General features: G+C 42.8%; 1 protein-coding gene across 1 annotated transcript in view; it reads left to right on the forward strand.

Annotated features, from left to right (window-relative positions):
• The window catches only part of LOC142575301 (DNA damage-binding protein 2-like), a 28,682-nt gene that overhangs the window by 2,969 nt on the left and 12,954 nt on the right, over positions 1-12,759 (forward strand). Inside the window, exons 3-6 of the mRNA XM_075684550.1 lie at positions 700-845; positions 2,988-3,087; positions 6,398-6,581; positions 10,656-10,798. Coding sequence (XP_075540665.1) covers positions 700-845; positions 2,988-3,087; positions 6,398-6,581; positions 10,656-10,798 — 573 coding nt within the window. The remainder of the gene's footprint in view (positions 1-699; positions 846-2,987; positions 3,088-6,397; positions 6,582-10,655; positions 10,799-12,759) is intronic.

The following is a 12,759-nucleotide window of genomic DNA, read 5'->3' on the forward strand; positions in this document are numbered from 1 at the left end:
CTTGATGGCTATAGAAGGAGCATCACACCGCAGCCTATTAGTAGTGTCAAATTGAACCCTCGAGAGTAATGCAAGTCACTTAAGCTGTAGCTCTGAGAGAACGAAGGGTAGCTATGGCTATGAATTGCACCATCACTTTCTCATAGTAGTGCAGCGAGTGAGAAAGTGATACGCAAGCATTCTGTTTTTGATAGGCACAGTCCAACTTCATAACACTGCAACAAAGCTCTACCATGTGCATAGGTTTTGCATGGGCTTCGAGATAGTGCCATTCCACTGTTGCAATGGCGGGTGGGAGGGGCACACTGCAAGACAAGTGGAATGTGCTACTCATGAGCTGAAATGCATGGAAAAAGTCTCGAGTTGATTTTACTAAATTAAATTTGTAATGTCGCATGTATAATCGAGAGCCAACTCGCAACAATCACTAGTATCAGCTTACCTAGGCAGCAATGTTGCACAGCAGGCGCCAAGAACAGTGGTTGATGAAATATACAGTGTATTTTGGACACTTCCTATTGCTACAATATCATATTGAAGGTCTATGTTGCTTCTCTGAGGTTTTGTGCTCCGACTTGCAGTGCACTTCTTTCCTAAGTTCAAAAATGGTGCCGAAAAGAACTCTCTAGGAATCGAGGGCCTGATGTGGCCCTAACAGTTTTCATGGTGAGTACTTTACTTGGTGTTATTTTACTGCAGACGGGCAGCGGCTCAGCTGTGGCAGCCATCAAGTTCCACCCTGAGAATGCTTCACTGGTATACACTGCCACACTGCTCAGCCGAGTAATGCTGCAGGACTTCGGAGGAGCTGAGCCGCAGGTGTTTTGGGACACGGAGTCCGAGAGGTGAGAGGATTGCCCCGTTACAGGTGTAGCTAGCCTTGCTTTACACATTGTTTACCAAAATAGCCGCTGTTGTCAAAAGGGGTTTGTGCATTTTTAAGTTTATTGGGTTGGACACATACTCCATGTCTTCTTCAATTAACATATATCTTGAATAATCACTGATTATTGTTTTACAAATTCAGAAATATTCTTTATTTAATGCTTCTTCCAGCAAAATTTTATTCTACTCACCGCATTAGCTCATTGGCTATGACATTGTCTTGGTGGGCTCGAGGTCGCTAGCTCAATCCAATTTCAATGAGGGTGAAATGCAAAAATGCTTGTATACTTAGATTTAAGTACAGATTAAGGTACCCCAAGTGGCCAAAATTAATTTGGAATCCTCCACTACAGTGTGCCTCATAATCAGCTTGGGGCTCTGGCAACAAAAGCCCCAGAATTTAATTTTAAAAATTGACTTCCTTGTTTATTTGTCCATTTTCAGTTCCTGCTTTTATCAGTCTGGTAAGAAAAAGGTCCCATATTTACTTATCATTCTAGTAGTTGCTTCAGCTTCAGGTTGTCTTTAAGTACTCCAGTCAGACAGGCAAATTTAAAGAATAGAATAGAATAGCTTTATTTCCATCTACTTGATGGAGGAGGCTGCAAGTAAAAGCTGCTCCAGTAGAGGCAGCTTGACGAGGCCCGCAGCCCCCCCTACAGAATATTCGGCAACAGCATACATGCAAACACATATGCATCATACATATATATATCTATATATACACTGTCATGAACCCACATACTCGCATATGCACATGCACACCCATATCCATACAGACCCACTGGTGACTAAATCAAAAATACTTAGGGTAGCTTGTGTGGTTCTCGTGGTGAGTAGAAATGAAACAAGAAGACGCCGCTGAACATTTGAAGTGATACTTCAAATGAGTGCACTTCGCTTCACTGAGCATCACTTTGGCGGTGGGGTGCGAGACAGCATAACTAGCAAAACGATGTGTTTCAGGGTTGATGACAATGATTATCTATGAAGCCATAGGCTGCTTGTTTTGATCCTCAGCGTTTTGACTTCTCAAAACAGCTACTGCTTTATTATGAGAAAAAAAAAAAAGAATGCTTATTTACAAAACCGTTCGCAATAAAAATTAAATATAATTTCTTTCGTCTGTCTTTCGTTTTGAGCCAATACAAACAAGAAGCATATGCAAAATCTAGACAATTGAAATGACGGCCTCTGTGGACGATTTTACAGGCACCGAGAATGAACATTTCAAATTTGTTTTGGCATCACTGATGTCAAGGGAATGCTCATAATATCTTAAATCACAAAAAAATTAGTCTAAGAATTACTGCTGACCTTACATTGAGTATTTTTAAATTTATTCTTGAAGTACTGCTGTCGACGCTACATACTTCAGCACAGCAATGGCAGTTCATCGAGCACACTTGCTGGCAAGTGCGCTTCACAGCATGTGTCGCTAAACCTTTCCATATGGTAGCCTGCAAATGGCACTAATGGTCAAGTGCACTCGCTCAAACTAAATTGCCCTTCTGACTCGGGCATTATACTTGTCACGTAGTACCGTATCCGCAAATTTAAGTATCCCCTAAATCTGAACATCAGCACTATTCTCGTGAAGGAGATATATATTCATATTCCCAAAGGTATATGCAGGAAAGTGTAATTTGTGAGTGGGCACCCTCCACCGCTTTGTTCGTCAATGGCATGAAAAGGAGTAAAGAAGCACTCAGGTTGAGATAAATATTTTATTCTGGTGTGTGTACAGTTGCATCACTCTTGTGCCAGCATATGCTTGCTGGCATTATTGGAATGTACACAAACAGGACAGCAATGCCTGCCAAGAATAGTGGAAGGTTTGAAGAAAACTAAATGATTTTTAGGACCAGGACACTGCCGTTGAAGTGCATCTGTAATGTTATTTCAAAGCAAGGCATTCTGGAAATTGTTCTCTCAAATTCAGAATTGTCACATTGTGTCTGTGGACAATCATTGACATTGGTGGATGGAATGTATCAAATGTCAACTGCACATTCTGCATTTGAAAGTTCTGCTAAATTTGCCCAAAATATACTGCAAGCTTTCCCGCTGTCTCGTTTATGCCTGTTTTCGTTTCTTTGCAGGGTGTGGTTTACTGCCTTAGATGTTTTGCATGAGAGGAAGATGGTATTAGCTGGAGACAACATGGGCAGCATTTATGCATTCAGCACTACTGGCGAGTTGGTATGTACTCAGGAAAAATACCAAAATCATACAAACTGCTCAAGTTCTTATAACCTCAATGATGTAGTGCTCCTCTATGTATATTTTGGACAGCACAAACATTTTTAATTTCTGCTAACATTTAAGCTCTGTTGGTCTCATGATGAGATTATGTATGCAGATGCTTTCCCGAGACTACATGGGTGATACATATAAGCAGGTGGGGCAACATGTGTGACTACTAACAGTGACACTTAATTGGAAGTTCTTTTCCTGTTTTGTTCCTGAAGCTTACCATGTTTAACTTATTCAATGACACCACCCTTTCTAGTTATGTTTTCCATGTTTAGCCCCTTTCAGTGTCCCTTTTTTTTATCAAATATATAACGAACACCGTGGTTTATTTTCGTTATTCATTAGGGAAGAGATCACATGAATAATGGCAAATGCACTCCTAGTGTGATACTCACTAGAGAGGGGAACATACAGGTAGGTTAGTGTCACTGACACGTTTAATGGCAGCGGGAACCAACCTGTTAAGTTACTAATGGTAGTGACAACACCGAAGGAAAAAATATATGTGTGTGCCAGAAGTTGCTGACAGCATCTGGACATAGTGTGCCAACATTTTTTACCACTGTTTTAAGAGGAACCACTTTGAGTGAGTACATGCTTTGAGATTAGAGAACATTCAAGTATCAATTAAAGGGGTCCTGCAACACTTTTGAAGACAACTTCTTCCTTAGCCTGTTTCATGTCTGTTTCATGACTTTTTCATGTCTGTTTCTAGTTTTTTTGTGGGTGAGCACACCAGCAAAGGAGGCAAGAGCCAGTGAGCAGAGCGGCAGAGGCTGGAAGTTGTGTCGTGTGTCTCCAAGATAAGCCTCAACTTGAAAAAAGTGATGAATTAGGTACAGAGTGCCTGTCGTGTCCTCTGCTTTCAACAGGCTGACCCAACTGTGTCCTCGCATCATGTGCAGTTTAAAGTAGGCTGTCAAGTGAGGCAAGCCAAGCCTTACGTACAGTGCACTGCCGTGGTGGTATATGAAATCCCCATGACTTGTGGAAAGTCCTATGTAGGGCATACTGACCGCAGTGGTAATGATTGAATTAAGGAGCATGTTAATAACTTAAAAAAGGACTTGACTGCACATCTTTCAGCACACTGTGAATCCTGCTATTGTCACCCAAGATTTCATGATGTGAAAATCCTGGACAGAAGCAAAGACAAAATGGCATGCGAACTTCTAGAGGCGTTTTACATAAAAGATACAAGTAATGCTTATGTGAGTCAGACTTCTGTTGTGCTGTTTAACGTGAAACATAGTTTTTAATTCAAATGATCTTGCTGGCTTTGATAAATGCCTTCTGTAATCTGTGTGTTGTGGCTGATGCATCTGCGTACAGTATTAGAAAAAAAGTATATATATAGTGTATGTCCCTGCTTTTCAAATAAAGTTGTTAGTAGCACCTGAGACATGTGTCTAGTGCGTCTACTTTGGTTGTTCCCTTATGCTGCATTGTCATTCAGACTGCCTCTGGCAGAAACAAAAGAGAAAATCTGATTGTTGACAAGGTGGCAGGGCCATGTGGTGGCACAGAATGATAGTAATGTGTAGATGGCCTTTGAGGTCAGCCAGTGTGATGGTGTGTCATGCCACTCTGTCTTAGGTCATGCCCATTCAAAACCTCGGTGTAATGGTTGGTGGAGCATGGCATGCACCTTTCTTGTGGGCTTTGAGCACGACTTGCACAATGAAAATTATGGGAAGGCGAGGATATTGCATCATCGGAAATATTTGATTGGCAATAGCTTTGTTCATACTATGCATATTCCAAGGAAAGTCATTGTAATAATACCAGAAGTGTTCTACACCCTTCATAAAAAATGTGGCTGCGCCCCATTGAGTGGTCTTGTCTAACCTTAATTCCGAGAGGATTCAAAGAACACACTTGTTTGCTAGCAGAAAAGTGAACAACTAATGTTGGTGTAAGGCCTTGCTACACCAAGAAAATTTGTATCAAGCTCTTGTTTCTAGAGGTCAAAATTTAGGAGTTGCTAACATCAAAACCATTATGTAAGAATGAAGGCTTTAGTACTGGTATAAATAGCCATTTCGTAATGTCAGGGTTAGCTTCCTCTGTTGCTTCTCTCTATGATATTCACAGGTATTGTATTGAACATGTGCATAAGATTAGCCATCCACATTGTTGTGGGTTGAATTTCTTGCCTTCGTAGCTACATTTTCGTGCAAACAAAGTGTAACAACACTCATAAACTTAAACTTAGGTGCACATAAAAAACCCCAGGTGGTCAAAATTAATCCGGAGCTATTCAACATATCTTTCATAGCGCCAGTGTTACATTGGGACATTAAACCACATGAGTCAATCAGGTTTGCCCAATGTTCTGTTTTAAATGGCGTGTGTCACCTGGAGGTTTGGATGCAATAATGTAAGTGGGTGGGCAGCAAAATGAAAGGTTCGTCAGCCAGTCTTTAGTAGTAGAGATGCTGCTTATAAATCAAATGGGTAGAATGTACACAATGTGTGTTCTCGGCATAATGTTTCGTCACCGTAAGTTAAACTAGACAAAACTGTGTTTTTAAATTTTGGTGAGAACATCATTAATGCAAAAGCATTATATGCCCCATTATGCGAAAATTTGTCCGTGTTGGCGTGACCAAAAGATGGTACCGAAAATGGCCGATGGCACAAGGAGTAAAAACACGTCAAATAATACTCGGATTTATATCAAATTTCTCGGGGAGGTTCCTGTAAACAAAGTAAAATAATGGCTTTAAAAAGAAAATTTTGTGAATTTGGTCTGGGTGGGAATTGAACTTGGGCCTCCGGGTTGCGAGACGAGCACGCTTCCCTGATGCAACAGCGGCTCCACAGTTCTGGCTGACTAAAGGTGTGGCCCAATGTGTGCTGTGCATCATTTGCGGCACGTGACGGCACAGCCAGTGGGGAGGAGGTGGTGGCACATCATGAGTGCGTTCATGGCATTTCAAGGTATGCAGATGGTATAATGCTTTCGCATTCCCACACGTAAGCATTCTTAAGTGTCTCTGCAGACATTATTTTGTTTCACTAACCAGACTGTATATAGTTTTACAATAAAAGCATCATCTGTATAATGAAGTACTGTTGGCCTTGCATGGTTTTGCATGCCTGGCGACTGTCACCTGATAGATAGTAATTTCTCCCCACATTGCGGTTTGACCTTTGGACTTATCAGCTTCTGTGACACAGAAGTGTTTTGTAGTCTCGGTCCCTGTTGTTTGTGTTTCTGCATGAAATGAGACGCTTTATTTGTGTTTTGCAGATGTGGCCTCAGGCCAGCCGTCTCCATAAGGGCAAGGTGAAGTACCTGGAATTTGTGGGCCAAGGCTCAGATCTGCTGATATCTGCATCTGTGGACCATACTGTTCGCATCTGGGATGTGCGCAAGTTGGGAGGCCCCAATGACTTTCTCATAACACTGCCCCACAAGCGGGGAGTGAACTCTGGTGTGTGTAACTGCACTTAGCTTATTGGTTACGTAGCCTCATGTATTTTTACAATGCCTTCCCAGTCAATTCACAATTCATGGGAGCGAGTGATAGAGTGGTTTAATGTAGTGGCACCACGATCCCACTAATTTTATGATTGCTTTCACTAGAGCATTAAAAACTTTCACCGGGCACTGCTGTCACTCCATGCCTGCACTTTTGCTTCCTCATGACGTGCGAAAAAGAAAAGTTGACGTGACCATAATTAGGGGGGGGAACAAGAGATGTCTCCATAAACTGCAACCATTTACTGGGAAAGTGGTGTCCTCTAAATGACCTCTATTTTTGATGGCATCACCGGGTAGGCATTGAAAAAAAGTACAAGAGGTAATTACCAATGCGCAAAGCATTTCGAGTAGACGGCTGCGTGTTCAACTCGACACTGAGCTGCCGGAACAGTTTTCCAGATTAGCCGACTGCTTAACACTGGGGTAAATTAAAAGAGCATTAGATAATTTTACAGATTGATTGACTGTTTAACACTAGGGTAAACTAACAGAAGATGTCACTTACCATTACTGGACATCTCCAGTACTAACCAGAAATAAATTTTCACACTATGTACCTGGTATTAACAGGAAAAACGGGGAATTCGGGAGATGGAAATTCGAGATGATGGGGGGGGGGGAGCAAAATGAGAACAAGGTGAAAGCAGGAGCCAACGTTTCGACAAGTGGACTTCTCTTTTTCAAGGCGGCATATGCTTTCCTCACTACAGTATGTATAGGTGGGGTTCTTATAAAGGGGAGAGGGCGTAAGGTGGGTGGGTGCGGCCACGAGCGAAGGTATGTTAGCAGCAAGGGTGTAGAATTGAGAATAAAGAAGTGCTGTGTACAAAGCCAATGACACGACTGTCTGTCAATCATGTGCTAAAGGGCCCCTCACTAGGCTGCATAGCAAATTTTGGTTATACGCTGGAAGTTGTTACGTGTCATCTAGGCAGTGTTCTGCCTCAAAAATTTTTCATATTGGCCCAATAATAGCCAAGATATAAATATTTCAGTGCTGCTAACCCATTATTTCAGGAGGCGAGCTCCACTGCATAGCGAGACTCTCTCTCTCCACTCGCCCCATCTAGCCTCCACAGGCGAAATTCCTTCCTGCGCTCTCCCATGCCGGACCTCGAGGATCGCGTGACATATACATCACAGGCCCCGCCTTCACTTTTTCTTTCTCCTCGTTTTTTTTTCGGTGCTGCGCCCTTCCGCTGGCAACGTTACGCGTGAACTGTTATCGTTTTGCGCAGTGCATGATTTTACGCATTTTGCACAAGGACACATGACTAGCGATATAATTCAGTGCTACACGAATACTGAGGCAGAACAAGCGGATCGCAGAGCAATATCACGCGCTGGAACACGGTAGAAAATGGCATAGTTTAGGTACCTGCGCACGTGACTGCACGACCGTGGAAACACGCAGACGAAGCAGAAGTACATTTCTCTTGCTTCGGTGCAAAGTAAAACAAAAAACACGCAGACATTCTGTTTGTGTGTTTTATTACTTTTTTAAACTTCAATTTGTCAATTCAAGCAACAGATCACACAGATAACAGATGTTGTCTTGAATAATTCTCGAAGTTGCATGTCACCACGAGCAACGTCACACTGCGGACACCAGTACGTAAGCGCAGGTACAGTCAGCAGCAAAAGTTTACAGGATGTAGTTTCCCCTTCAAATGTGAATTCCTGCACTGTTACGGCATGACACTTCGTATTTAATGAATCACTGTGTAGGTGGCGAAGGCTACTACATGCTGGAACATCTAATTCGAGGCTGTGTGACCACGCTTCGCGAGAATTCAGCTTCTTGGCAGATCCTGCGTCCCGTAAACTTTTGTGGTTGACTGTACATGAGTACATCATCGTCCGGCTTGGAGCACGTTCGCCGCGAGGGAAAGGGAAAACGGCGTTCGGATTGAAATTTCAGACCTTTCTGCGGCCTGCAGCGAGGTAATTCCTTACAAACACGATTGTTAGCATGCATTGTATGCTCTGCGCTTGTTAGCTCAAAATGGCCAGACCTGGTGAGGGGCCCTTTAATGGCTGTGTGTCTATGGAGTGCGCAGCAGCCCTTTATTACCTGTTTTGGTGGTGGGCGTGGGCTATCGTGTCTCTGAAAGAAATAATGGAAGGAGCAGCAGAAACCAGTGCTCGTGGAGGAAAAAAAAATACTGTAATGGAATAAATAAATAAATAAAAAAGGGGGGAAATGGAAAAGTAAAAAGAAACAATAACCAACCAAACTATGTGTTGTTGCCTATAGCTTGAAATTAAGTTTTCATACTGAATCAATGCAGATCTATTCACCACAGTTGCACGACACTCAGATAGCCGGCAACTGCCTTGCCAATGAAAGCGAGTGCACGGGATGAAAGTGTCTCATGGCCGCCAGCGTTGCGAAATACCCCTCGTTCCCAACGCCGTTTATAGGCACACAGCGGTCTCTTTTTGTAGCTTTGAGTGACCAGTCATAAGACTAGCTTTGGGTTTCCACGACGGGCACGAAAATATTTTGTGACAGTGCGCTGAATCCTGGCTGCAGATGCATTTACTCAGACGGCAGATGGATGCGTATGGGAAAAAAAAAAGGGGTGGGGTGGGATGTCGCGTGAACTTGCCGTGGGCCTCCCGATTTGAGAACTCTACCATCAGTGCCGACTACGGTCGACCCGTGTGGCGCTGATGACCGCGTGGAGCGGTGCCAAGTGACGTGATGCGCATTCCCTACTTTTGTCTGTCACGTAGATTGGCCTTAATTAACGAGCTGATGATAACCCACAGAAACCACCTGCCATGAAGATGGAAAATCCCTCTTGTTTTCTGGAAGAAAACTGAAAAGCAAAACTTTCTAAGCAATAGAGGATCGCCATTAGGCACAGTATGGCCCACTATTAAACCATAAGCAACCATGGTATTTCAGACAACTTCGCTGTTTGATCAGCTTCAGAGGGAGAAAAGCACTTGATTCTATTGGACAGGCATTCTATCGACAAAAATTTTTTTCCGTTTGTATACGAACTGAGTTGTTATCACTGCTGACATGCTAATTTGATGTTTCCTTTAGTAAGAGTAGAGCATACTATGCATCTAAATTCATAGGTACCCAAATTAGCTAGCAAGATTCTTGTTAAGTAATGTGATTAGCTTACTTTGCATGTGCAGCACTGTGCTTTTTGCACGAAATTTGGAAGCATAAAAGTCTGCATTACATTTTCTGATATTCAGTTAAATATCTGGCTTTTTATTTCTTCTCAATTCAGTATTTGATTCTAAATCTAAATCTACTACAGTAGATCCTAATTCATACGTTCCTGTTACGTACATTTTCCGGCCACCAATGTTCGCAATCAAGAACATGAAAAATGGCCCATTTAGAGTTACGCTCACTATTTTACCGGTTCATACGTTCTTGGAAAACACGATTTTTCAGTACCAACATGCAGTACTTCGCCAAACTGAAATCATACAATACGTTTTCCAGCCGCTAGATTCCGTGTGAACAAGAAAAGGCACGAGACGCGCGCGATCGAGAACTGCCTGTCTCACGTGAAAACGACAGCGTGCACACTTTCTTCTTCGAATAACAGCATATCTCCGCCCCGATCATTGCATGCTGCATTCACAGCTGTTGTTGGCAAACCTAATGCGATAAGCATCATCACCTTTATGTTTTACAGTGTGTTTTACAGCTGCCGGAGCACCACCAGCTCGATGCACATTGGTGTCTCATGCTGTAATGATCCGCGCAACGCTTCACATTACGTAGATGCCAACAATAGTCGAGTCTGTCAGATTTCTTATTACTTCGTCTCATGTTTTCCTGGTTAGCACATTTTTTCTCGCAGTTTTTTTCCTAAACGTATGAATGAGGTTCTGCTGTATTCAGTATTCGCACACCCCTATGCACTGGCAAAACGCAATATTCACTTGTCTATGCGCACATTGGACAAATAATCTTCAGAGGGCTATAGAGCTCTAGTCTTCAACCCAGCATGATTGCTGATTGCATATGTTATGCTTGCTTGTTCAGCCTATGTGAGCCCATCAGACCGGAGCTCACTGCTTACCACAGACCAAAAAAATCAGCTGCGTGTGTATCGTGGCCCTGCTTGGCAAGAACCACTGGTAATACCACATCCACATCGACAGTTCCAACACCTTACACCCATACAGGTAAGTTTCTGTCCTCTTCTGTGGTTGAACTCTCATTCAAGAAAACAGTGTCTTGCGCATGTTAGCCTTTATCCTTATTAGCTTTGATTGGTAGGCACAGCCATTTTAAATGTTGTTAATTATTGCTGTATTCAGTGATGTTGGCTTGATGCACTTCTACTCAAATGAAACCTACTGAAGAGCACTGCACAGGCTCAGGCTTACGTTAAAGCCTGGATTTGGTTCTTAGTCCGGCCCATAATAGGTGCGGGTATGCCATTTCTAACGATGCTATTTTTTAGCATGTAGCTATTTTAGCAATTAACTGGAATGATGATCACATCTTTGCTTGACTGAGAGAAAAAAATTCACACAAGAACTCCTATGGGAGTTGTCTACGTATGCTTAAGCATTGTGCCACTTGCTGAACTCCACGCATCTTGGTGTCATTGTCAATCTTATGAAACTTGATCTGACCAGTGTAAACCCTTATAAACCCTTATCAGTCATTATTAACCTTGCAGAACTAGATCCAATCCTTATCAACCCTAGTTGGTGCTTATTAAAGGGACACTAAAGCGAAACAATAAATCAGTTCAGACTAATGAAGCATTGTTTGAGAACCCTGCAGGCAGTCATTTAAAAAAAATTGTTTGATTATTAGATGAGAAAATGAAGGTCTAAGTATCAGTATTTGAAATTCGCACCGAAACCCCAGCGCCGGTATGTCAGCGTGACGTCAGGGATTCCAAAGTATGTTTTCGCATTTGGGCCGCGTTGGCTGAATAAAAGTTCCCGAAACTTGCCATATTTAATATTTGGTTCCTTAAGAACACAATGTAGTCAATCTTTACCGCTATATATAATTAGTAGGCCCTAGAAGATGCCATCAAAATCCAAGACGTCACAACCCCTAGGTGCGGGAACTTAAGCGTCGCCACCCGTATTTGGTTCTTGTGCTTTTTCTGGCTTACCAACCGTCTTATCGTTGTAAGAGTGGTGTTTTTGGTGTTGTAGAACGGTAATGTACTGATGCAGAAGAAATCATTTTTCACTTTAGTGTCCCTTTAACCTTATCAGAATTTCTCCGACCATTATAAGCCCTTATCACTCTTTAGCACCTTATACATCTGTGTTTAACCATTATCAGTTGTGATGAGGCCCATATAACCCTCATCGCTCCTTATAATCTCATTGACTGCTTATTTACCATTAACACAGGCTTGACTGGTCACGTCTGTGTTGCGCGACGCGAAGCACATGAGCCCTCGGAGATTGGTGGCATTTCAGTCAGTGAAGGAACAACTCAATGGAAGGCGCATCCCGCGACCACCGAAACGCGTTGGGGATGTGGCGTGTTTGGCATTAAATGTTTGCAAAATTGTAATTCTCCTGATGACTACAATGCTCCAAGTTGGCTTTACGTGTTGTCCTGGTAATGGCTTTTATTCCACCATCACCAAATCTTTCAGTAAAGACTTCATAGAAACTGTTCTCCATTGACATTTAGTTTGTCCTGCCGGAATGACACATTCATATGGTTCAGGTATGCAGTCTACGCTCGTTACAACGGACCCGCGCACAGCAGACTTTCGGATGTAACGGACAATATTTCAGCCTTAGTTTGTTCTACCTATTTTATTAATGCAACAAAGTTCGCTTTTAATGGAACGTGCTACAACAGACTATCGGCTACAGCAGACGAAATTAGCGGCACTTTTTGCCAAAATCGGGCATATAAAACAGACTTTTACTGTGCCAACACGGGCTGGCAACTGACGCTATCAAGGAAAGCGCCGGCAGCAGGGAGCGAATGCTTCGTCTGCCTCTCACTCCATAGAGTCACCGAAACTCGAGATTACGCAATCTCCAATACTAAATGCGCAGGAAGACAGCTTACATACTGCCACACTGTCTTTCCACGTCCACTCCTTGCACACGTGGCAGATTATCTCTAAAGCAGGGTGCACGGCTGCGTGTGC

This window comes from Dermacentor variabilis, chromosome 3 (assembly GCF_050947875.1).
Source record: "Dermacentor variabilis isolate Ectoservices chromosome 3, ASM5094787v1, whole genome shotgun sequence".
In the NCBI taxonomy this organism is placed as follows: Eukaryota; Metazoa; Arthropoda; class Arachnida; order Ixodida; family Ixodidae; genus Dermacentor; species Dermacentor variabilis.